The 26,971-nt window shown below is 39.2% G+C and overlaps 2 protein-coding genes across 2 annotated transcripts; both read left to right on the forward strand.

Moving 5' to 3' along the window:
* Positions 1 to 1,287: 1,287 nt before the first annotated feature.
* On the forward strand, positions 1,288 to 12,909 carry LOC122656907 (mitochondrial inner membrane protease subunit 1-like). Its single transcript, XM_043851601.1, has 5 exons — positions 1,288 to 1,462; positions 1,547 to 1,771; positions 2,213 to 2,323; positions 3,208 to 3,271; positions 12,457 to 12,909. The coding sequence occupies exons 1-4, from the start codon at positions 1,325 to 1,327 to the stop codon at positions 3,250 to 3,252; spliced, it is 519 nt and encodes a 172-aa protein (XP_043707536.1). The 5' UTR covers positions 1,288 to 1,324; the 3' UTR covers positions 3,253 to 3,271; positions 12,457 to 12,909.
* An 11,164-nt stretch (positions 12,910 to 24,073) lies between these two features.
* Positions 24,074 to 25,274, forward strand: LOC122648772 (leucine-rich repeat extensin-like protein 6). Its single transcript, XM_043841996.1, has one exon. The coding sequence runs from the start codon at positions 24,078 to 24,080 to the stop codon at positions 25,272 to 25,274; it is 1,197 nt and encodes a 398-aa protein (XP_043697931.1). The 5' UTR covers positions 24,074 to 24,077.
* Positions 25,275 to 26,971: the final 1,697 nt, after the last annotated feature.

Consider the following 26,971-nt stretch of genomic DNA (forward strand, 5'->3'; position numbering starts at 1 on the left):
CGCGAAGTTACCATTCCACCCCCCATTGAAATTAAAAATCCCATCCATTTTGATGCCCTTACACATACTTTCATTGGCCCCTTGCGGCTACACGCCTAGATATCTTCTCTTGCCCTTTGTAATATTGACAGAGGATCGTCCACTAAACTTCACCCCTATTTGACTTAACCATTCAGTATTTTCAATGGACGCTTGGTTGGTAATTATGTGTTTATTTGTTGCTTATTTTACTTTACTTCTGGCTATTTTTCACACACTTTACTTCTAAATAAATAGAAACTTAACTCATTACACCTTGATCAATCAGATTTGTTGAGATGTAGGGAGTTATAGAGTTATAGTTTTACATGAGTTTGGTTCGAACCTCGATGCCTTCATATTTGTGGAGTTATCTCCACCTAATAGCTTAGATATTGAGTTGGACCCTCCAACAATTGCCACCCATGTCAAACTCCCCGTTTTTTAGGCACCCTTCTCCATATAGTGTTTCATGTAGGGATGTAAACGGATCGGATTCGGCTCGGATAGTGCTATATCCGCATCTGATTATCTTTTGGACGGATTTGGATAGTGCTAAACAGATACGGACACGGATACAGATCAAATATTTTATCCGTTTACATGTAAATATAATTTTTTGATTAGCTATAGCCGATCCGTATCTGTATCCGTATCCGTATCCGTTTAGCTTTCGGACAGATTCAGATAGTGCCAAACGAATACGAACACGAATACGAAAACGGCTTTCGATTATTCATTTACATCCCTAGTTTCATGGGCCTCCATGAGTGCCCGTCAAAGAGCAAACACTATAGGAATATATGAGCTGCAAGTCGTTTGACCCATAGTTTAGTGAGATTAACAATTACCTGATGGCCTAATTAGATAGTCTAACGTATGATCTTCGTTTAAAAAAAATAGAATTGCCAAATAGATCATCTTATTATTCTTTCATTTTGTTATTCATAAGAGGCCTATAGTTTTGTGTTTTCTGGCAAGGGCAGCTGTTGATTTTAGGGTTTTCGAGACCTAATCACTGGACTTTCAGATTTGAGAGGCCGATTTTAGGGGTTTTGAGACCAGTTCTGGAATCGACACGGAACCGCAATCCGATTCCCAGTTTAAAATACTTGCCAAAAAGAAAAACAGATATCATCCAATAGGACATTGTATAAAGTGTTTGTTAAAATGTCTAAAAGAGGTCTTTCACATGGTTTAGTAAACAGTTTTCTAAGTAATCTTCTATGGTATTAAATTTGAGGAAAGATCTTCCCCTAGTAATATGTATTAACCGAACTGGTTTCCAAAGGTAAGGAAGACAGAGATGATGAGTGGTAGACTGAGGAGTGTGGCGGCGCAATGGAAGAGCATAGCAAGGGAAGCAGTGGATCGAACGCTGTTAGTTGCTAAATTTCTCTGTTTCCTGCATGTCACCAACACGTACGTCTGCACTCCTTGTCTCGTACGCTCCTTCTTCCCTTCTCGAAGCTCCTATCCATGATTCCTTATGGTTAATCTTTACTACTGGGTGGTGGTGGTGATGCAGGTGCACGGCCCTAGTATGCTTCCCACTTTGAACCTCACGGGCGATGTGATTTTGGTGGAACGAATATCGACCTGTTTAGAAAAGGTGGCTCCTGGAGACATTGTCCTCGTCCGCTCGCCTGAAAACCCTAGAAAGCTTGTTACAAAGCGGGTCTTGGGCATGGAAGGCGACCGTGTCACCTTCGTCGTCGACCCCAAGATCAGCGATAGATACGAGAGCGTCAATGTAAGTGTGATTCTGATTTCTGCTTACATTGTTATTCTCTTAATTTCGTCTTTGTTTGATTTGATGACCCTTCTAGGTATTGTTTTTACACCATTTCCAGGTTTGGTTTTCCCTAAAAAGTGTGAATTTTTCTTCAATCGATTATGGGTTTTTTGTTGTTGTAAACACTTATTCTTTTGTCCTATAGGTCTGGATGGCGGTTTTAGATTTTTGGATGATGTTTTATTAATTATTTGTATGCACCAAAACCTCCTCCCAGATGGTTTCTTTGTTTTTTAAGCTTCAGAATTTTGTTGGGCCTTTCTGGTTTTTAGTTTTATCATTTTGTAATCAGCTGCTCTCTTCATGGGTTCGTTGTCATGGGCTTTTCAATTTATTGGACTCGCCAGTCCCCATGCATGGTATTTGATTCGGAGATGACTTTTGATTGTGGTTGAGTAGGTGCCTAAGGGGCATGTTTGGGTTCAGGGAGATAACATATATGCCTCGCATGATTCACGGCAATTTGGGCCTGTTCCTTACGGTCTGCTCCTAGGCAAAGCGTTTTACAGGGTGAGTTATGTTTCTTTCTTAGCTTGTCTATTTTGGATTTTGAGACCCCCCCCCCCCCAACCCTCCACCCCAATGCTAATCACAGAGTTTTTTCTTTCACCATGGAAGTTAAGGCTCTCTATTCTTAATTTTTATGGATGTAAGTTTAAGATTATGCCACTCAATTACTTCTGAGCACAACTTGAGATCATCTTCATGTAATGAGAAATTAATTATTTGTCATTCTTTGGATTATTAATCCGCACAGCACTCAATTTTGTCACCTAGAAAATTGAGTGGTATGACAGTTGTTGATATACACAATGTTCTTGACTCTACCTTTCTTTTATTATATTGTTATTAGTAATTTTTTTTTTGGGAACTGGATAATTTGTGTTTTAAGATATTTGTATATTTGAAGATTTTACTGAGGATGTTTGGTCAAGAGTACATGGGTAATGACTAATGAGTAAATTAGCACCACTCCATGTTGAGTGTTTACTTAAATTACTGTTTGCTTCATCACAAAATTATACCCAAAGTGTCAATTTATACATGATAATCAACACATTGCAGCACTGGAACTGACAAACAGAGGATAGTGATCAACAGATAAGTTTATATCAAAACAATAAAATACAATCAGCCCCACATTTGACCAATCCAGAACTTTTTTTTGTTGAAAAAGGTTTGGGGTTTGATACTTTTTGGGTATATGATGCAACAACTTCTAATTTTTATTGTTTTAGTAGCTATTTGGCAATGGCAACTGTGTTTTTAAGTTACCCTATTCTTTTTTGGTTAATAAATTCTGCTCTCCTTATCCCCCCCCCCCCCTCCCAAAAAAAAAAAGAGTTAAGTTTATGTATTAAAGCTTATTCTATACTTTCTTTTATTGTCTTTAGATATGGCCACCTGATGGTTTTGGATCATTAGGACGAGGAGAGTAGCAGTTATGATACCTTGAAGGTATGCTTTAATAGCTTTCTTGTCAATTGTTTGGTTTTTAACTTTTAACATTTGTTTGAGAAGTCCCCAAACTCTTAATCCAGGTTTCTTTTTCTTCCAGAAAGGAAAAAGAAAAAATGTACCTTTTTTTTTTTTAAGGTAAAGTTCATGGCATTTTGAGTTGCTTGTTATGGTTGATTTTTGGTGTCCATAGAATTTTAGATATTCCCTGTTGTTGATGAGCCTACTTATTTGGTTCAGAACTTGTATCATGGTCAATTATGAATCATGCAGTTTGGAGAGTTTTTAAAATATAAAATAGATTTAGTGCTGCAGAAAATAGTGGTGAGAGTGAAATTTAAGTTTAAACATGCGCAATGGGGTTGCTTCAACTCTAGAAATCACATCCTACAGGTATATGGAAAAAAGATTTCGTAAGGTAGCCTGTGCCCTGCTATTATTTCATTTGAACAACTCAGAAGATGGCAAACCAACCTTGCAATGGTTCTATGTCCTTTCATAACACCACACTGGGGTAATCCCAGCCCATGGATTTAAACCCACTTTCTTCAATCTGGGTCCTTGGAACTTACAATAACAGGGAAAGCTGGTGGCCTTGTGTGAATTCTTTCAAGGCTAGGGGCAGCCTGATTCGTTCAGTAGATCCGGTCGGCTTGCCCATGGCCCAAAGGCACCACAAGCAGCTCCAATTTGGCAAGTACCACAATTTTAAGTGAAAAAGAAAATTAGTTATTGATGCCGATAACTCACTTAGAGGGCTTATTTTAGTGGAAATAAGCCTTGGGTTGGGTTAAGTATGCATTGGGCTTTGATTCCATGTGTTTTCTTTGTAATAGGCCACTTTAATGGGCTTAAAATGTAGTTACAGGGTAGGAATAATTAGTTGTTAGTTGTTTTTATTTTCAGCCAAGTTTTAAGCACTCCTATTCAGTAGGAGTATGTTGTAATATGGGTATAAGGGTATAATTGTCCATAGGGCATTATTGTATTTGTACTCATGTCTCAACTATTATAAAAAGGTGGGCTGGTGTCAGTTAGACACAAGTCATTATTCCCCAAATTAACATGGTATCAGGGTAGAGATCTCTCTCTGGGTGGTTCTGACCTAATGCTCTAACCCTAGCACCACCGCCTCTCTCCCTCTTGATCTCCTGTTCATCGTGACATTGTTCATCGTGGCACTATTCATCACAACACTGTTCTAGCTCCCGCATCTCACAACTCTCTCTTTCTCTTATTTTGGGCCGACAAGATCCCCACCCTCGGTGGTGAGTTTTTTCGCACCAGGGGTCTTCTTTGTGGTTTGATCCCTATGCCTTGAATCGGGGAACAAATCTCTATGAGTTTTTCAGATCTGGAAATTTCTTGTTTGTTTGTGGATTCCTTTTGAGATCGGCAGTCATGGCGACTTCAGATGTTCCACTACATCAACTATTTTGGACGGAGTGAGTCGTGGCCCTCATGGTGACTATCCTTTGTTGCTTGCTAGCTCCATCAAGTTAGATGGGAGCAATTACTTGATGTGGTCTAGATCTTGTTTTTTGTCAATCGATTCCTCTAGTTATTCTGGGTATCTCACAGGTGAAACTGGAAAGCTTGTGGCTGCTGGTTCTGTTAAGAGGAAGTGGAGTTCTGATAACTCCCTGGTTATGTCATTCCTGTTGAATTCGATGAACCCTAATATTTCTAGGGATTATCTCTTGATGGACACAACTGCCAAGATTTGGAAGGCAGCTAAGGATACCTATTCCCAAGTAGGGAACAATGCGCAGTTCTATGAGTTGAGGAAGAAGATTAATGAGACAAAGCAAAAAGAGCCGACACTGTCCCAATATTATTCTGAGTTGCGAGGGATGTGGAAGGAGCTGGATTTTTATGATGACTTTCAGGCTATTTGTTCTACTGATGCTACTGCTTTCAAGAAGCATGAAGATAAGCTCCGGTTGTATGATTTTCTGGCCGGTCTGAACATGGAGTTTGATCAGATACGGGCACATATCCTTAATCGTGACCCCTTCCCTTCACTAGAACATGCCTACTCTATGGTTCAGTCTGAAGATAGCCATCGTACTGCCATCTTGCATCCTGTTTCACAAGAATGGCCAGCCTTATATTCTGGTCGGGGCACTGGATCTCAGTCCCGTGGTGCTTATACTCAGTCTGGTGGTTGATCAACTGCCGAGAAAGAGCCTGTGCAGTATGATTATTGTGGTAAGGAGCTGCATACTGGAGACTTTTGTTGGAAACTTCATGGGCGGCCAGCCAATTCCAGGGGCCGTGGTCGCGGTCGTTCCAATCAGTTCCAGGCTAACCAGACTGAGACATATGCGACTTCTGATGCTGGTTTCCCCACTGGTGCTCCCTCTCATAGGATGTGCTGTCTCTTCCGCGATGCCTGATGACCAAGTTAGAGCCATCATCTTCATCTGCAGTCGTTGTTGCCTCTATGCTGTTACTTCTGAGTCCCAGTGTGCTCACTCAGGTATTTCTTTGGTGGTATTATGCATCTGTTTTATCCCATCCTTGGATAATTGACTGCGGTGCAACAATTCATATGACTAGTTCTCCTAATCATTTTTCTCAGTATTCCCCATCATCAGGTAAAACTAAAAGTAAGGGTTGCTGATGGTTCCCTCTCTGCTGTTTCCGAGATGGGGACTATTCAGTGCTCTCTTTTGTTATCCTCGTCTTCAGTGTCGCATGTCCCAAACTTCTCTACTGACTTGTTATCTATTAGTAGTATCACTTGAGACTTGAATTGCAAAGTTACCATTTTTCCTTCCCATTGTCTTTTTCAGGACTTGGTGACGGGGGCAACAATTGGCAGTGGTAAAGTGTGTGGTGGTCTCTACTTGCTCGACAGTGCACCTTCCACAGTTTCCTCGATTCAAGCTCATTACATCGATTCAGTGTTTGCATTATCAGAGTTATATTGGTGGCATCGCCGCTTAGGACATCCCCAAATGAAAACTTTATCTAGAATTTTTCCGGATTTATTTAAGCAGTGTAATCCAAACCATTTTTTTGTGATGCTTGTGTTTTTGCCAAGCAAACTAGAAGTGTTTATTCCATTTCAGGTAATAAAAGTATTGTTCCTTTCTACTTACGCATTATGATGTGTGGGGCCTTGCCCGTTGTGTATCTGTGTTTGGATATCGATGGTTTGTCACTTTTATGGACTGTCATACACAGCTTACTTGGATTTATTTACTGCGCCATAACAATGAAGTTTTTCACTACTTCTAGTTATTTCATTGCTTGGTTCAAAACCAGTATGATGCTAGAATTAAAATTTTGTGCACTGATAATGGTAAGGAGTATGTGGATGGTTCTTTACAATCTTATCTTCCTGCTCACAACATTGTCCATCAGACCAGTTGTGTTGATACCCCTACACAGAATGGAATGACTGAAAGGAAGAACATACACTTATTGGAAGTCGCTAGGTCTCTTATATTTGAGATGCATGTACCAGCGTATTACTAGAGTGAGGCAGTCCTTATTGCTGCATATCTTATTATTCGGATGCCGTCACGGGTGTTGGACTCCCGCTATCTCATTGAGATGCTCACTGGATCTATCTGTTTTGTGGTTCCTCCCAAGGTATTTGGCTGTGTTTGTTTTGCTCGTAATCATCACCTCTATGGCAAGATTCATCCTTTGGGTCTTCGGTGTATTTTTCTTAGATACTCTGCCACAAAAAAAGGGTACAAGTGTTATCACCCCTCTTCTCGTCGTCTGTTAGTAACGATGGATGTGGTGTTTCATGAGACGGAAGCCTATTATCTTGCGTTGGCACCTCTTTAGGGGGTGTCTGCTACTGTAAGAGAAGATGTGCCAATGGTTGTTTCCCTTGATTGCAGTCCTTTTTTTAGGAGGAGAACGTGGATGAGAAGGGGATGGTGACAGATAATTCTATTCAAGGGGAGCCGAAATCTACTCAGAAGGAACCATTACAAGTGTATTTTTATCGAAAGAAAAAAGAAACCACTACCACTGTGTCTGGCCAATTGCCCTCTGATCCAAAGTCCAACATCCTATCAGGTAACGTCTTCCCCTCTGATGTTAGTGATCCTTCTCTTGATCTCCCTATTGTTGTCTGTAAAGGAAATAGGACCTGCACACAACATCCTATTTCTAATGTCATTTCTTATAACTCCCTATCTCCCTCCTATTGCTTTGTTTTTTTTTTTGTCTTCTTTGTCCTCTATTTCTGTTCCTCAGAACTGGGAGAGACTTTTGCAGATCCATGGTGGAAAGATGCTATGGACGAAGAAATGAGGGTACTTGGGAAGAATGACACGTGAGACTTGGTAGCTCTTCCGCCACATAAAAAAGCTTGTGGGATGCAAATGGGTGTATACTGTCAAACAAAAGGCGAATGGAACTGTGGACAAGAACAAAGCTAGATTGGTTGCCAAGGGATTTACTCAGACTTATGGTATAGACTACCAGGAAACATTTGCCCTGGTTGCCAAGATGAATATTGTCTCCGTCATTACTTCTTGTGTAGTTAACTTAGGGTGGGAGCTACAACAACTCAATGTAAAAAATGCCTTCCTCCATGGTGAGCTTGAGGAACAACTGTACATGGACATTCCTCCAAGTTATTTTGGCAAGGAAACTCAAAGGAAGGTGTGTAAACTGAAGCGGGTTTTGTATGGGCTGAAGCAATCCCTCAAAGCATGGTTTGGCTGGTTTCACAGGGCTATGGTGTCAGTGGGATATAAACGGAGTAATGCTGATCATACCCTATTTATCAAGCGCGTTGGTGATTAGGTTACTATCCTTATTGTATATGGTGACGACATTGTCGTCATTGGAAGTGATCTTGTTGAAATAGCTAAATTGAAGGCTTACCTGATCAAGGAGTTTGTGATTTAAGATTTGGGTAAGTTGTGGTACTTCCTTGGTATTGAAGTGGTTCGTTCTACTAGAGGTGTATTTCTCTCTCAACGAAAGTACACACTAGATCTCCTTTCTAAGACTAGAATGTTAGGGTGCAAGCCAGTTGATACTCCCCTTGAAGCCAATACTCACCTCAAGAGCAAAGATGGCGAACCAGTTGATACGGGTCAATACCAGAGACTAGTTGGGCGACTTATCTACTCCCATGCTAGATCAGACATCGCCCGTGCTTTTAGTTTGGTGAGTTGGTACATGCATGATCCCTATTCTTCCCATATGGAGGCATTGTTCTGTATTCTACGCTACTTAAAGTTTGCTCTAGGGAAGGGCATTCTGTTCTCGTCTCATGATCATATGCGTGTAGATGCATATACCGATGCAAACTGAGCTAGTTCCCCATATGATCGACGGTCCACGTCGGGCTACTGTAATTTTGTTGGTAGCAACCTTGTAACATGGCGTAGCAAGAAGCAAGCTGTGGTGACCAAATCTAGCACAGAGGCTGAGTTCGAGCCATGGCACATGGCATTTGTGAGTTTGGCTTCAGGGCCTTCTTCTAACCCAATTCAGCATGATCTCACGAAGCATGTTGAGATTGACATGCATTTTATCAAAGAGAAGCTGGAGCAGGGTCTTAATTTCTTATATCATTTCTTTTGTAAGGTCTGGAGATCAATTAGCAGATGTCCTTACGAAATGCCTCAGTAGTAAGGTTTTTCATCTAATTTTGTGCAAGTTGGGCATGTGTGATATCCATGCACCAACTTGAGGGAGAATGTTGTAATATGGGTATAAAGGTAGAATTGTCCATAGCGGCATTATTGTACTTGTACTCACATCTCAATTATTATAAATAAAGGTGGCTGGTGTCAGTTAGACACAAGTCATTATTTCCCAAATCAACAGTATATCTTAGCCAGATATGTTTGAATGAATTAAAGCTATTGATTGCTGTTAGCATTGAGAATTTGTGAGTTAGATTGGGTGAGATGCCAAGACCTGTGAGAGGCTTCTTTCCCCCCCTCTTCCTCTGTTTCTACTGCCAACTACCTTCTGTTGGGGTTGCTGCTTGACATTGGTACTGATTGGGAGGATCTGGTACCTTGTTTCATCAAGGAACATTGTCCTTCAACTACCTATATATCTTCATCCACTTGCTTATTTCTTAGAAGTTCCATTTTGTATATTCTATAGGTTCCATTCTCTTGCTTATTGCTCTGCCGGTGCTGGTATCATCAACTTGGTAAAAATCAAATTTCTTCATTCATTCATAATCCTCTTCTCAATCCAAACTTCCCACCATATCTACCAGCTGTGGCCACCATTGAAGAAGATAAGGTGAGGAGGCTATTGCCTTTTTATTCCAACCAATGATAAAGACAAGGTTGTATATCATATCTGCAATGATAAAACAATTCTTTGTTGATGATATTCAGCTTCAGATATCCCTTTTCATGCATGTGTTATGCAGGCTTTCTTCAAGGTTCAAAATTTATAAAAATGGAGATGAAAACTGTTTTCATGGCCAGTTAATAGTGTTTGATGATGCTGGTCCTGATCATATCCAATACAATATATAATTGCGACCCACTGATCACTTTTGTTCAGCAAATAGGTTTCCGGCTATGTGGGTTCCCAATGCATTACGTAAACAAATCTACCAAAAAAATGATTTACTAAACCAATTTGTAGATTTTAGTTTTTAGCAAAGCTTGGTACTGTAATTTGGGCCTTGATATCATTAAGAACATGTAGAATAATAATTATTGGTTACACAATTCAAACGAAATAAATAAGATGAAGATCTGCACTTTTTAATCAACCTTTTGAATTTTTTTCTACTAAAAATCAGGGAAGTGGGGAAAGAAGAGTATAAATTACCCACTCTAGAAAAGAATACCCAGAAATTAAAGGATCATGATCCTCTGCTGCTGCCTCCCCGTGCGGCTGGCGTGCAGCCTCACATAGGCAGGGGGAAATGACCCCCGTACCCCACCCGGGCAGGATGCTTGGGCAGTGAGTAGGGCAGTCATTTTGCCCCTGCCTGTGTGAGGCTGCACATCGGCCGTAGGAGCAGGCGGCAACAGAGGATCCAAATTGGAAATTAAAGTGATCATGTTGAAGGGTCTAACCCAAAAGCTTAGACTATTAAATGGAGATAGCTCCTTGAGTGTATGAAGATATTAAAGACTTACAAATTCCAATTTTGGATTTCTCCTTCTTCTTTTATTTATTTATTTGGGGTTTCAACACTACCCTTCACATATCAGCGAAATAAGACTGCATCAAACACGTAGAAAAACGCTGAGGGAAGAATAGGAATAATGGACTCTGAGGGCCTGCATGATAACACTAATGTTTCTGGGCCATGTTTCTATTCCATAGATAACTTTTTGTATTTCTACTACTAGTTTTAAAATTTTTGGCCAAAAAAAAAGAGTGTTCGGTAATGTACAGTAAATTCTATTTCTGGGCTAGAAAAGAAATAGAAACGTGCTTGTTGTTATGCGTAGTCCAAGTGAAGCCTGAAGAATTTCAGACATCATTTCCTGTGCCATGTCTGGTAGAATAGAGAATGTGGAAAAGGTAAGTGTAGTACTGGGGCACATGGAAATAGAGAAACTCACCGTCTTTTTTATTGCACAAAGAACCTTCTAAACAAATTTGTGCACTGGATGCAGGCCCATTGGCTCTACTGAAAATTTCCAAAGAACTCTGATATCTAAATTGCTGTCACTATATTTTCCATTTATTAATCATAAACTTCATCAATAGGACTACAAATGGATGTCGAAGTTCGTTCCCCATCTTACTATTCAGCTTGTTGACGACCTGCATACTATTTTACTTCATTCTTTCCAATTTAAGTAAGGTGCTTATTAGGATACTCAAACAAAAGATGAAACTATCGCCCCCTCATGTGGCATTTCCAATCCTTAACTTCTTCAGTACTCAGATTGCCTTCAATGTTAAGCAGCACTTGTGCAAGTATTCTATCGGGTAAAAAGCAGACCTGGACATGCCCAAAAGAGTGGTGAACACAGCTTCTCACTTCAGAAATTAAGAGCAGGAGAAGTCTTTGGAGCATTCCAAACCAGATCAACATACAATACTAAAGCAAGATCCTAAAACTCCGTTGAACTCTTTCTTTGAAACTGTTCTATCCATGAGGTAACCACCAATAACATAGCTCAATCTAGGAATTTCATAGTTGTATTCTCAAATATTTCTCCCAGTTTCTTTTATTCAAAATGCCATAGGCAACAGTCTTTGGTTTCATGCACCAAAATAAAAGACCCTTGTACCCAAAAGGAATCTATAGGCAAAGCAGAAACAATATCTTTGTATTCCTTAGCACAAAACCAACAATCAAAATCGAATTTTTTTGACTTGGGATCCTATCCGGGAGGGTTTTAGAGTTCTTCCTACCTACCTCCCCCACCAGTTATAGTTATCATAACTTCTTATTAAAGCCCTTCTGTATTTATGCTTTTCTCATTTTTCTCCATATAAACTTGCTGCTGTTGCTGCGTCTACACTATTCGGTTGAATGGATTTTGGATGGAATTGGATCTTGCTAGATCACATTTTGATTGGGTCAAAGAAACCTAAACCATGCTTAAACCACATTGAGATTAGTCATCTAGAACCTAGCTTACTAATGTTAAAAGAAGGGTAACCAAAAGAAAAGGGTTGATTTTGTAAATGTCATGGCATCATAGTGCTAACCACCAAGACAATAATAACTTTGGTATTAGGGAGGAGCAATGTTAGAACCCCAAACTTCAATTACTAGAAGAGGGCTCCAAAGTCATTTTGCCAACACTTCTCCCCCATGGCCTTGATGGGATGTATCTCTGAGGGTTGTGGTACCATTGCTTTAAAGTTGTTCTACTCATCTTGAGAATTGGATAATTTATTGTGAAAGGATTTCACAAAAATTATTGGTTGAGCTTTTATCCAACTTGGCTGGCTTGAAGATTTGAATGCCCTTGAACAATCTGCCATCTTTGTGTGGCTGTTGAAAGTACCTTGGTTTTCTTCTATACTAACCAGCTAGCTCACTTGTTGCATCATCATAGTTAAGGGGTATCCCCTTCAACAAGCTAGCCTCCTTAATTTCTCCTTTAATTTCTGTGTCTATTCTACAATGTTTATCAGTTCTTTTATCATAAATTTATTACTTTTTTAAAGATTTATTTATCTTGAAGCCCATAAGTTTACATTCCTACCCCCCTAGAAATTTTAGAATCACAACCTTTCTGCTTGCAATCCAGGACCAAATATGCCACCAGACTGCATTTGGCCGAAACAGAAGTTTAATCCGCAGGAAGATATCCTCTTTTACTTATTTTCAGACCCCAGCAGGCAGAAGAAACAAGAGGAAGCTTTGTTTCGAGTGTACAAGAGTGGTGTTTGCAATGAAATTTTTGGGATTTCTCTTTGTTAGTACCTTTGCTGAAATTGAGTCAATACTCCAGTTGTTGCAGATTTTCCATGGTTCAATTTCATATACAATTCAATTCTTAAAGCTAAGACCCCCAGAATCCCCCAGACGGTTATACTTCGCTTTGATGTTGTAAGTATAATTTTGCAATATTTGAAGTTTCTTCTCTCCTATTTTGTCATTTTGTTGCTACAGAATTTTTGTACTTTGGCGTAAAATTGTTGAAACAATACTCATATGAATAAATTGCTTTTGTTGAATATGATTTGAAAGGTTACTTGGCCAGGTTGGACTTTCTGATACATGTTTTTTGGGCCAAGGAGAAGTCAGAGAAGTTGTTTGTTAAGTTGGCCTAACACAGCTTCCATCTGGTTTGGCTTGCCAGTGGTGGCTCTTAAGCGATCTAAACAAATGCAAAATGACATGCATGAGTATTGATTAGCTTGGTGCACAAGCCTAGTGCAGAATCATGTCAATGCAGATACGATCGATTGATCTCACTGTTGAAATTTATGGAAATAGAGAAGTAAAAGGTCCTGCACAGCCTGATTAAATGTTTGAAGGTAGAGTGAAGGGTCGATTATTGTGAGATAAGAGCATGCAGGAGCCAGGAGCATAATCACGGTTCTGGTTCAAACCTGGTCCAATTGATTGGATTATTTCTAATGTCTTGATTCAACGAATCTGGCCAGAACCGATCTCAGTTTTCTAAAAAACATGTAATCAGCAAAGAGACACAGATAAAACAAAGAACAAAAACAAAAAGGATTGATGGACAAAAACTTATTATATCACCAAACTGTGAATGAAAAAAATAAAAGGAGGTGATACCAGTATCGTATCATCAATTCCTTGAAGTATTCACTCTTTCTTTGTTTTTTTACTGAACTCTACTCTTGTATATAAGTTGGGTAGTAACCATTGTTCCCAAGCCAATTTTGGATCTTGACATGATGAGTAGAGGTGCCCAAATAAAATAAGGGTTTGTTGGATCAGCCCTCCTCTTTATTTTTATTTTTTTTTTTCATTCCCCAATCTGAGCCCAAAAAAAAAAAAAAAAAAAAAGAGAAAAAGGGTGAACCAGTTAGGGTTCATACCGCCAGACAGAACGAAGATCGAGTGTTTTTCCTTCTAGCAACTTGCAGGTTTGAATCCTAAAAACTCTCGAGGGTTTTTCCTTCTAGCACGGTCGCAGATTAAACTGAAGAACGCAAGGCCAAAGAAGAACTAATATTGTCCTAGAAATATAGAGATGAGAGTAAATGTAAAGAACGCCATTGTTGCGAAAAAATAAGCAGAGCTTCTGCTAATGAAAGAAGGAAGGCCTAATAAATACTCAAATGTAAAATAAAAAATGCAGAAAGTAGGTCTGGTGTGGCTCTCCAATCGTGGGAAGAAGGGAAGAAGATGAACCGAGAGAGGGAAATCTGCTATTTGAAAGCCTCTCCTTTCTGCGTTTTTTTACTCTGATTTTGAATTTACATTCTAATCGGGTTGATAGGATCCGAGTGCCAAAACGGGTAAATTTTTTTTTTTTTTTGGGTGAAAGAGCCAAAATGGATTGGGGATTCGTGAAATGGTGGAAAGCATTTTCCACCACACGATCAGTTTGTGTCATGCTGTGAAGGTACCACTGTACGAAACTACCAGATTAAAGAATTGAAGAGGATTTTTATCTGCTTAGTGGGGCTCAATTAAAATCACACCACCCACAGAAATAAAAATAGGGAAAATTGCATGATTGGTTATTTTTGGGTTTTCATTTACAAAACTGTCCACTCTATGTTTGAGTTAATAAAAATAGACAAAAACAAGTTTAGTTTTACAAAACTAGACAAAACAGTGACTCCCCTTCCTTCCTCGACAGTGGTTGGGACAAGGGTAGGGTTGCAGGGAACAGAGGATGCCTGGGCGAGAAGGCAATGACAGGGGTAAAAATGTCTAAAAAAGTGAGTGTGGGAGGGAGAAATACTATTTTGTCCAGTTTTGTAAATTTTAATTTGTTTTTGTCTATTTTTGTTAACTCAAACATAGGGTGGACAGTTTTATAAATGAAAACCCAAAAATAGCTAATCATGTAATTTTCCCATAAAAATATCACCTTGATTTATAGAAATGCCCCTTTACCTTTCCTTTTAGCCTAGGAAAGACTACTTACTAGAGTTGATATGACCAAATTTGCACAAAAACTACACGTGTAGATCATTTACCTAAGTAGCTAAATGAATGCCATCTATAAGAAGATTAAGGGCTTTTGATCATGTCGGCAGGAACGATACACACAGAGAGCTTACTGGAGCCAAAACTAAGCCTCTTGATATGACTCTTTTAGACTATTTAGGCATTACCTTTTGTTGATCATCCAATATTGATATGTGATGGCTGCATTGATAGCGCTACTGGCCTTGTTGGTTTGGCTGTGGTCTATTTCACTAATTCAGAATTTAGTTTTGTATCTATGAGTTGTGGTTATGCTGGGGATGAGCTGGCTCAAAAAACTGTTAATTAGCAAAGGGATTCCATAAAGTGAGTATTTAGGTGGATAATATTGAAATTGTGAACTCTTTTTTTTTTTTTTTTTTTGTCCATCAAAAAGCCTTGTGGCCCAAACAACTTTATTCAAAACAAGAAGCAAAGTCCCTCCTCTTGAGAAGAGAAGGATTTACAACAAAGGTAGGTGGTTTCATCCACCAAACAGTTAGAGAGAGACAACAAAGAAGCACCCCTAGCTAAAACATGGGCCTCTTTGTTAAGCATCCTAGGAATATACATGAAAGCTATGGAAGAAAAACACTCACCTAACCCTCTAATATCTGCCACAATCATTACAGATGCCCAATCTAAGGAAGATGGAGCATTATTCAAATGGGCAATTAGCGTTTTACAGTCGGAAAAGATAGCAACACAATCCAGCTTTATACTCCGAGCAAGAAGCATAGCATCTCTGATAGCCTCAGCTTCCATCGCCATAGCCGAATCACTGCACCCATGCTTACACTTTGCTGCCACAAACGATCCCTTGTGATTGCGAATCATCACCCCTCTTCCACCTAGACAAGAACCAGAATTCCAAGCTCCATCAGTGTAAATTTTATACCGATTAGGATTAGATATAGGACACACAATGTTTAAAGGAATTGGCATATCAAAGGTCTTAGTCTTCTGGTTGCATATTCCCAGCCTTCCTTCCTGAACACTTCGGAAGAAGCCCTGTATAGTGTCATTTAAAGAGAGGTTAGTATGTCGGAAAATAAATTGATTTCTCGATTTCCAAAACCAATTATCCTCTGTAGGTGAAATACATATCGGAATTCTTAGAATAGCCTGAACCTCAGTCTGACTAAAAGCCTGTTTTAACAAAGAAACATCCCATTGATAAGTGTGGGGAGAAATTAGATCAGACACATGCAGCATACTAGGGTTGACTGGGCTCATGATATGACCATTTATCAAAGATGGGACCCAAGGGTCCTTAAAAGTTTCAATGGTCCTACCATTCCCAACTCTCTTTCTTAGACCTTTTAACAAAAGATCACATCCCTTTAACACGCTCCTCCACCCCCAAGTGCTTATGTGCCCAGCCTTGGCATCCAAGAAGTTGCATAAAGGAAAATATTTTCCTTTTAGCACACGAACCCAAAGAGTTGTGGGGTTTTGAAGGACTCTCCAAGCTTGCCGAGCAAGTAGGGCCTGGTTAAAGCATCTGAAATCCCTAAACCCCAAACCACCCTCCTTTTTACTAGTGCAAAGATGATCCCATTTCCGCCAGAAAACCCCTCTCTCTTCACTATCCTTCCACCAAAACCTATTAACTAGCCTAGAGAACTTGGAATAGATGGACCCAGGTTGGCTAAACATAGACATTACATAAGTAGGTAGACTCGTGGCAACAACCTTAATGAGAATCTCTTTCCCTGCTAGGGATAAGAGGGAACTCTTCCACCCTGCCCATTTGGCCTGCAAACGATTCATAGCCTCAACAACTAGGGACTTCTTAGACCTGCCCAAGTTTGTGGGAATCCCTAGGTATTTCGCCAAGTCAGGTACCTCCATCAGATTAAACACTCCACAAGCCTCAGCCTGAGCTACAAGAGCAGTAGTAGAGCTAAAGGTAATACAAGATTTTCGAAAATTCACCTCTTGCCCAGATGCAATGCAATACCTCCTTAGAATATCCGAAATAACATGACAATCACCTACTTTAGCTCTAGCAAACAGTAAGCAATCATTAGCAAAGAATAAATGGGATATGCTAGGGCCATTCCTACTTACTTTCACTCCCAAGAGCTTATGAGTGGCTTCGGCTTGGGATATAGCACAAGACAAAGACTCTTGACACAAAATGAACAGGAAGGGACTTAGGGGACAACCCTGCCTCAACCCTTTAAAAGGCTTAAAATGACCAACCACTCCCCCATTAAACTTCACAAAATATTCTACAGTGGAAATGCATTGCATAACCCAATTAACCCAAGTACTATTGAACCCCAATCGAAACAGTAATTTCTCTAAGAAAATCCATTCAACTTTATCATAGGCTTTACTAAGGTCCAATTTCAGTGCCATAATTCCCTCCCTCCTCTTGGAATGCTTCATATGCAATAAAGTCTCATGAGCTACATAGATATTATCCGAGATAGCACGTGAGGGTATAAAAGCACTTTGAAAAGGACTTACTAAAGAGTTAAGGATGGGCTTAAGTCTATTCACCAAACATTTTGCTATTACCTTGTAGATAAAGGAACAAAGGCTGATGGGCCTAAATTGACTAGGTTCCTCAGGGCAGCTCTGCTTAGGTATGAGGACAATTGCAGTTTTATTGAATTCTCTAAGCATGAAACCAGTGTTAAAGAAATGTTGCATAGCCTTAATCACATCACTGCCAACAGTGTCCCAATTAGCTTGATAGAACCTCCCTGGCATACCATCAAGCCCAGGGGCCTTAAAAGCACCAATTTGGAAAACAACACTTCTAATCGCATAAACAGAAAATGGTGCACACAAGGCATTATTCTGTTCCACAGTAATACGGGGATAGGTGTGCTGCAGGAAGTCATCTATTTGAGAGGGTTGGGAGGAGGAGTAGACATCTCAAAAATAATTCACTACCAAAGCATGCATATCATTAGCCTCATTAATCCAAACTCCACTACTATCCTTAAGGCATACTATTCTATTAAAATGCCTTCTTCTAGCAGTAGCAGTATGAAAAAATGAAGTGTTTCTGTCCCCTGCAGTCAGCCACTTCACCTTTGACCTTTGGGCCCAATAGGACTCTTCCTGTTTCAACAGAGTTTCTAATTTATTGGACAAATGGGCTTCTTCCTTCCATAATGTGCCACGGTCTGGGTCATTTTGGATAGATTCTAATTCATTCCTTACCTTGCAAATTTCTAATCTAGCGTTACCAAAAACCCTCCTACTCCACCCCCTAAGATGGTCTCTACACTTCATCATTTTCTTGTACAGTTTAAAGGCATCAGATCCTGTGGAGGTGTACAACCAAGCCTTGCTAATAACACTCTTAAGGTTAGGGTGATCCTCCCATTTTGCCTCATACTTGAAGCAATAAGACTGTCTCCTAACATTAGACTGGAAATTAACAGAGACAAGTGTGTGGTCAGATCCCCCCATAGCATGTCGGTGCACACTTACATTATCAAAGTTGCAGGAAAACTCACTATTACCCAGGCATTTATCAATACTAGACATAATCAGGTCATTACCACTACGTTTATTAGACCAAGAGAAAGCAGGACCCGAGAAAGGTAATTCAGATAAGTTGCAATCAGCCACAGCATTAGAAAAATCAGCAAGTTGGGCAACAGTTTTAGGTAAACCTCCAACCTTCTCTTCTGGCTTAAGCACCTCAACAGTTCAGAATCAGATTGTGAACTGGATTCTGCTAGGAATGGAGGTTGGGTGGCCTTGAGATCTATTCCAAGTCTTACTATCTATTTTATTTTTTACCCAAAAGATGACTATTGATGTAATCTGTAAAGATCCTAATGTGGTTGTTGTAGCTCGTCAAGTTGTTTACAAAGCTATTATAACTAGGACTTCTACTTGTTACCCAAAAAACTAGGACTTCTACTATAGTGGATGCAAATGTTCATGAATTTATATTTCAATAACGGTTCTTTTATTTCTCATTAAAAAAGGTGGGGGGGGGGAAACTACATCTTGATTATGTCAAAAGAAGTAGATGATGTTTGTCCCTCGTAAGGTGAGACTTCTGCTCCACTCAACAAATCTATGTTTCTATAATGTGAACTTACATTGCCTCAAGACTTACATCTGGTATTCATTCAATTAAGTTAGATTATTGTGCAGTCGGAATGGTTCTTAATTGAATCTAGTCTCAAAGGAACAATCCTAGAATCGTCCTATTTATTAAGGTTGTGTTTGGTATGCATTCTTGGAGTGCATTTTAGGTTGATTTTGCATTCTCGGATGATGAAAATAGTAGTTATTATCATTCGAAAATGCGAAATCGACCTAGAATGCATACCAAACACAACCTAAAAGTTTTCAAAATTAGAATCTGGTCCCATTTGATAATGGGATAGTTTGATTCCAGTTCTTTAACGATTCTAGGCACTCAAACATTCAAATAATGTTCAAAATTGCTAAGTATACAAATAGTTTCTCAAATATAAAAATAATTGAATATATTCTTGAGTCTTAAATTTGTGGTTAGTTACCAATTCCCTATCCCCATTGTAGAAGAAAGAAGATGAAATTCCTTCCAAATAACCTCTTTTTTTTTGTTTTCTGGTAGAACCTTCCAAGTAACCTCAGACTTGGTCAAAATGAGCCACTCTCCATAAATACATAAACAATACAATAAAATCATTGAGAGATAACTAAAACCGTGTTTTGGTGAGATAGTAAGTCATAACTCAGCCTATTTCCTTCCTACTCCCTTAGAATATGGATCACATAAGTGATGTGGGTTCTCATCTTTACAATTAGCGACCATATAATTTCTAAACAAAATCCTCTAAGTCAATGAACACTTGGATGACCGTACCACAACCACCAATCTGATTTTGTATTCTACCTAATAATTTGGATTTAAATTATTCCAATAGGATCAAAACTTCTTTCATCCATGGTGAAAAGAGAGTCTCTTCAACCACTGGATCTGTCCTTTTGATTCGATTCAAAAAATGTATTTCAAACATTCATTAATAGGAAGCGGGAGTTAATGATAAGACCATGTCCTAAGAATCACTTCTACCAAAAAAAAATAATGTTCTAAGAATCACAATTAGATCTGTAGAACCAGCCGATTCATATCAGAATTGGCCGAGCCTGATCCCGATTCCTACCAATCTAGAATGGTCGATCCAGAGCAACAACCAAGTTGGATTTATAGGGTTCAAGTCGATCATTCTGTGCTGGATTTTACCAAGTTTTTTTTGTTTATGGTGAAAAGAGAATCTATTTAGCTATGGCTTCTGATTCGTTCTTCGTTAATAGGGTGTAGAGCTAATGATGAGACCACGGTTCTTAGAATCAGAATCAGATCAGCGGAATCAGTCGAGCCCCATCCTGATTCCTATCGATCTGAAGTCGCCGATCTATGCTAAATCTCTAGGGTTTAGGCCGAGTCCAATCGATTATTGCTGAATTAGAATCGGAATTGAAATTGAATGAGGCTAATCATGTTGCCGATTTTTACATATTTAAACCTTGGATGAGACACTCTATTTTAGGAGTTCAACCATAACATTAAATCTCCATGGGTGAAGAGAATCTCGCTTCATCTTGAATGACAAAAAACTTATGCCATTGCAATAAACCCAAGATGAAAGAATTTAGCTCGTCTCCAGGGGGCGTGCGCCCAGGGTGCTTCCAGGGTGCTTCCAGGGGGCATCTAGCAGTTGAGTTGTGTCGCACACATCTCGGCACACACCTAGGGATGCGTGCGACACAGCCCTATGGCTGGTAGCTCCTTGGGCGTTCCCTGCTCCCTGGAGACGATACTGATCAAAATGAAAAGCCACGCTAACTTCCTCATTTCTAATTTTCATATTTTAGAAGTAACAATGAGGTAAAGTCTTCTTCATCTTCTCCTTCGAATGAGCGTGGTGTGATCAGGTAGACTCTTCTCCCTTGACCTTACCACATTTATCATTTTGTAAACATTATCCTTAGAGAAGCCTTCACTATGGGTGAAGTAACCTCATTGGCCTCTTGGATCATCATTATGTTGTTGTCACCTATTGATAAAGTCGAAACTACCCTCCTCTATGGCCATGATAGTACTAATTCTTTTTTTTTGCTAAACATGATCGTACAAACTCTGTAGTGAAGGAGTTCATCCTTCGCCATGGATGAAGGGAAACTCGATCGTATTACTAAGGTCTGTTATATACTAATAGCAAAAGAAACCTCGTAAGGTAGGTATATCCACTTGAAAGGCTCTCAAGCCAAAGAAATTCATTATTAAGGGCTTATATTTGATTTCTAATTATGAAAATTTTTTTAACATCATTAGGAATAAATTATATCCATACAGGACACCTTCATTGCTTCCCTTAATACATATGTCGGTGATCAAAGCAAGAGAATGACAATGGAAGGCTCAAAACCTCATGGTCTCAAATGGTGGCGTAAGAATTTTTTGTTGAATTTTCAATCTTGGGAGTCTTTTTTTCTTTCCCTTCTCAACCAAACACACCACACGGTGCATGAATAAGTGAGAGGGTCATTTGACCTTCTCCAATCTTAACTTAAGTTCTCCTTTATTAAATGATTGAGTTTTCCTTCTAGGTGAAAGAGAATATCTCCGAACAAACCAGACAGATCTTTCCATTCTTAATAACTTTTTTTTTTTTGAGAGGGGGGGGGATATAAATCTTTATTGGGGAAAAAGATCTTTGCTTGTGGTGTTTCCAATACCCTCTCACAGGGCACTATGAGATGATGCCTCTATCTCCCTGGGTGGATATTCAGGCGTGTTCCCCCATTGGCCCAAACGCTTGTGTAGAGACCATGTGACCAAATAGAGATATCTTGCCCCTTTATCTTTATCTTCATAATTGAACACATTGCATGGAACATGAATGAGTGAAAGGATCATTTAACCACAAGTGTAAAAAATCAGGATTAGATTGGCTGAATCAGCCTGTTCGGATTGGTATCGATTAAGACTGTTCCCAATTTTGTCTAATCCAACTCAATAGATCCCCTTCCAAAAATTAGGGTTAGGGAATACTTGGGCCAATTGTTATTGGTTCATCACTGGTCATGAATTCATGATTGATTCCGATTTGATCTTGATTGGAATCTGATCAAATCGGAATCAACTGAGACCAATTTGGATCTTGATTCTGGATTTTAACTCCTAATTGACCTCCTCTTATTTTAGCTTTTTCTTTATTAAAGGATTGAGTTTTTTCGCTAGCCACGGTAAAAGAGAATTTCTTCATATATTAGTTTTGTTGGTTGGATGAGACTAATGAATTAGTGTCAAGGGCATTTTGGACTTTCAACAAGAGAGAGAGAGTAATTACGACATCTGTGTAGTAGAGTTCTCTTTGTCTGGTGAAGAGAAACTTCCTCCTGATCAAAGCAAAAGTTTCCTCATTGGCTGTGTGTCTCTTGTCTATACACTTAATCTTGCGACACAAAAGGATCAAATGATAAATTCCGACCATTGGATACCTACAAGATGATTTGGATAGACCACATATCAAAATTTAGATTTAAATTCAATCATTTATGCCCATGTACTGGCATCTATTTCCTGTTTATGTCCATCCACACCTATTGGTACTCTAATCAAATTTGATTTTTCAATGCTTCAGTTTCAAAATGGCGAATTGGGCTTGAACATGTGCTTAGAAAACCTAATCCCGTCACTAAAATAATCAAATGATAAATATTTTTTTTCCTTTGTTAAAAATGATAAATTCAACAAATTTTATTTCCTAGTAATAAGAAAAATCATTCATTAGACTTTCATGGAATACACAAAACTTTTTGAGCAACTAGTTCATGAAGTCAAGGAATGGAATACAGTCAATCTGTCTTACATGAACTTGACAATATTGCCTGTTTTTACTAACTCATCCGCAATACCATTGCATGCATGTCCTGGGAATACAAGAGAATAAAATTGACAGAAAAGAGGTCATTATAAAGATAATGTCCTGGATAAATTCAACAATTGGATACCTAAAGAAATTGTTAGAATAGATCAACATGTCAAAAATTTTTTTATGCAATATGTCTATCCACACTTACTGATACTTTTATTGACCTTAAATCTCTTTTAGACTAAAACTTTATACCTTCGGAGGAGGGGGAGGGGGGGGGGGGGTTGGACATGACGTGTGATTAGAAAACTTTGGGATGTATCTACCCACAAAATTTATTGAGTAAATTACTCAGGTCTTTCTTGTACCATGTCTTAATTACAGTTAGCATTCCTAAGTTCACAACAATTACTCTTATCCACATTCTGGGTTGATTAAATTACTTAGACCTCCTTTGTACTTTACTCTATTTCCAATCATCTCTCTTATATTTTTCACCAATTACAAGGGACTATTGACAGTTAAGGGTGTCAATTTAGAACAAAAAATGAAATCAACCATTTAAAAGCGAATCAGACCGATCTAAACTGAATAAAATTGGTTTTGATTGTTTTTTCTAAATCTGAAATATTTCATCAGTACTGTTCAATTTCGGTTTCATGATCAAAACCACCAAACCGAACCGAATTATATTTATTTTCAAATCAAATAAATCATATTTTTTAATGTTTTAATTAACATAGATGATAACTTTTATTCCATTTTAATGTTTGAAAACAGTTTAGAGGATTATGACTCTAACAAACAAAAGGATTCTTTTGTTGTAAAGATATTAAAAATTTGCCCAAACATCTATAATAGGGGCCAAACCAAATACGAAGACGAATAAAAACCTAACCATGTTGGTTTGATTCTAGTTTAGAAACATATGTTTCTATTCGATTTTTATTTCCACATGTTATATCTTGAATCGAACCAAAATCGGACCGTAAAACCGAAACAGAACATATTAACAAGGGACAGTTAAGTAGGAATATAATTGTTGTAAACTCAGGGGTGGGGTGTAGGGTGCTGATTGTAATTAAGGCACAGTACAGATGAGGGCTGAGTAATTTACTCAAATTTATTTAAGCCCACTCATGAGTGAGTGAGGCACCCGACCAACGCCTTTATCATGTGAACCGCCATGAATTTTTATCTGCTTTTTTTTTTTGGTACGAACCGCCATATAACAAAAACTTTTCTGTTTTCTAAAACTGAAATTTTCCTTTTCTTCTACCCAAAAAAAAATAAGAAGAAAATTTCCTTTAATTAATGAGCCATTAAAATTGCCCTCCTTTGCATCCTTTAAATGTCGATGCCAAAGTCCACATTCTAACACAGAAATCATCCTACAGTAAAAATGCCTCAACTTCTCTACAAAACGAAGAACTCATTCCCAAACCTCTCATCTACTTTCTGGTTCTTCTTCTCCCTCCTTATCGTTCTCAAACCTTCCTGTCAGGCCACCCAATCTCTTCCAAATTCCAGACTCCTCAACGCTTACAAAGCCCTCCAAGCATGGAAACATGCAATCATCTCAGACCCAAATAACATTACTTCCAACTGGTACGGCGAAAAAGTCTGCAACTACACTGGCGTCTTCTGTACATTCGCACTAGACGATCCTCACATAACAACAGTAGCTGGAATCGACTTGAACGGTAAAGACATCGCTGGTTCATTACCAGAAGAGCTTGGCCTTCTCACCGACATAGCTCTGTTCCACCTCAACTCTAACCGCTTCGGTGGAACAATCCCCAAAAGCTTTTTCAACCTTCATCTCCTCTATGAACTCGATATCAGCAACAATTGTTTCACTGGTAGCTTTCCTTCTGTGATTCTCTCTCTCCCTTCACTTAAATATCTCGACCTTCGATTTAACGAATTCGAAGGTTCTGTTCCTTCCACCCTCTTCGATTTGAAACTCGATGCCATCTTCCTCAACGACAATAAATTCCAATCCTCCATACCAAACAATATCGGTAACTCTCCAGCTTCTGTGATTGTGTTGGCGAATAATAAATTCACCGGTGGCATTCCCTGCAGTTTAGCTAAAATGGGAGGGACTCTGAATGAGATTAGTCTCATGAATATGAGTCTAAATGGGTGTTTGCCTCGGGAGATTGGGGAATTAACTAACTTAACGATTTTCGACGTCAGCTTTAACGATCTGGTTGGGCCGTTGCCGGAGATGACGGGAGGGATGAAGGATTTGGAGGAGTTCAACGTCGCTCATAATAAACTGTCCTGTAAGATTCCGGCGAGTTTATGTTCATTGCCGAGGTTAGCGAACTTGACGTACTCGTATAATTACATCAGCGGTGAATCGCCCAAATGTTACAATATAGCCGGTAAAGAAGATCGTCAGAATTGCATTCCGGGTCGGCCATGGCAAAGGTCTGCACAGGAATGCAAGTCCTTCGTAGCACACCCTCTGAACTGTGCAAATTTTGGCTATTCGGCAATAAGTCCATCACCATCTCCGGCGGTGGCTTCGCTGATGCTTTCACCGGTTTATTTGGACGATCAAGATGATCTTACGAATGTGATACATTGATCGAAAACCCTTGTGTTTTATGTTTTCATCTTTTTTAAATAATAAATTGATCATGATTAATTCACCCAACAAAAAAAATTTTGATCATGATTTCTCAGCAATGAAAGTCTGCTTCTGCATTTTATTATCGAGTCAATTTTGATTGTTCAACTGATTTGCATGGCAGTTAGGATGGAATGCGAAACACGTTGAGTGGTATGATGATGGGGCCAAACAAGCGTTGGTGGCCCTATAATTGAGAATGGATCATCTGCACGTACCAACAGCATGTACCAACATGTGAACACACTTGTGAGAGCCAACCATCTGTCCTATTTTTGCCACTTACAAGGGGAGGATGGGTTTTTATGGAAATAAAATTAAAATGTAATTGGCTCTCACATGTATGTTCACTTGTTGGTACATGGGAAGTAGTTTTCTGGTGTCTATCTCTCTCCTCCTCAAAACAAGGGGGTAAATATGTCTTTTCATATGAGGAGGAGAGAGATAGACTCATGGGAGTGCCGGCATAGGCCACACTCTCAGATAGAGAACTTTCTCCCTTTAATTTTTTATCTTCGAGTGTGGTGAATTGCCTATTGCACCACACTTGAGAATCCAACCGTACACCCAACACTTCAGAGGATAAAAAGACACCATTGCCCATGTTTGTACGGTTGGATTTGGTATTTTCATAAAGGGAGAAAAAGAGTGTGGATCTCTATTACAGGGATTTTATCCTCAGTGCAGTGTACTGCCCAGCAGCCCAGTGCATCACACTTAAGAATTTGACCATAAAAACATGAGCAGTGGCGTCTCTTTAACATAGTCAGTGTTGGGTGGACGGTTGGATTCTAAAGTGTGGTGCACTAGGTAGTGCACCGCACTTGAGAGGATAAATTTCCCCCTAGTGATCCAGTGCGTCCAGTGCGCATCGGACGGTTGAAGCTGTCTGATACGTGCCCTGAGGACAGTTCTAGCTGTCCAATACATGCTCTACTTTTTTTTTTTAACACACTAGTATGTTGGAGAGGATTTTCATGCGAGAAAAACACTACCAGGTCATTTGGTGCGGCCCAGCATCTGGCAATGGGTTGCGCACCGCAACAATTGGATGGCATTAGCTTTCTTTTTCTTAAATTTCTCTTGATGTTTTAGTGGACAAATGACCTTTTGTGTGTGTGTAAGGTCTTGTTTTTTTTTTTCAAATATTCAACAGTTTTTGTTTTCAGGATCTGTTGATAACTCAGTACTCTTGTAGATGGTCTTTTTCTTTCCATTAAAAAAAGGGAAGTAGTTTTCTGTCCAAGAGTGTGGCCTACGCCAGCACTCTCATGAGTCTCTCTCCTCCCCATATTAAAAGACACCTCTACCCCCTTGTTTTAAGGATGAGAGAGATAGACTCATGGAAGTGTTGGCATAAGCAACGTTCCTAGACAGAGTTCTTCTTCTCCCAACCCGAAAAAAAAAGAGGGAAAATTACATGATTAGCTACTTTTGGGTTTTCATCTATAAAACTGTCCGCCCTATGTTTGAGTTAACAAAAATAGACAAAATCAAATTAAGGTTTACAAAATTGGACAAAATAGTGTCTCTTCCTACCCCACTTACATTTTTAGACATTTTTACCCCTGTCATTGCCTTCTCGCCCAGGCATCCTCCGTTCCCTGCAACCCTACCCTTGTCCCAACCACCGCTATTCTCTGCTACTCCAAGTA

Source organism: Telopea speciosissima, chromosome 1 (genome assembly GCF_018873765.1).
Source record: "Telopea speciosissima isolate NSW1024214 ecotype Mountain lineage chromosome 1, Tspe_v1, whole genome shotgun sequence".
NCBI lineage: Eukaryota > Viridiplantae > Streptophyta > Magnoliopsida > Proteales > Proteaceae > Telopea > Telopea speciosissima.

Excerpts from the sequence above, each read along its gene's own strand:
- LOC122648772 (XM_043841996.1), top strand. The coding sequence starts at position 24,078 with ATGCCTCAACTTCTCTACAAAACGAAGAACTCATTCCCAAACCTCTCA.
- LOC122656907 (XM_043851601.1), top strand. The coding sequence starts at position 1,325 with ATGATGAGTGGTAGACTGAGGAGTGTGGCGGCGCAATGGAAGAGCATA. Across the intron at positions 1,772-2,212 it reads ATAGATACGAGAGCGTCAAT|GTGCCTAAGGGGCATGTTTG; the intron begins GTAAGTGTGATT and ends GTGGTTGAGTAG. Across the intron at positions 2,324-3,207 it reads TAGGCAAAGCGTTTTACAGG|ATATGGCCACCTGATGGTTT; the intron begins GTGAGTTATGTT and ends TATTGTCTTTAG.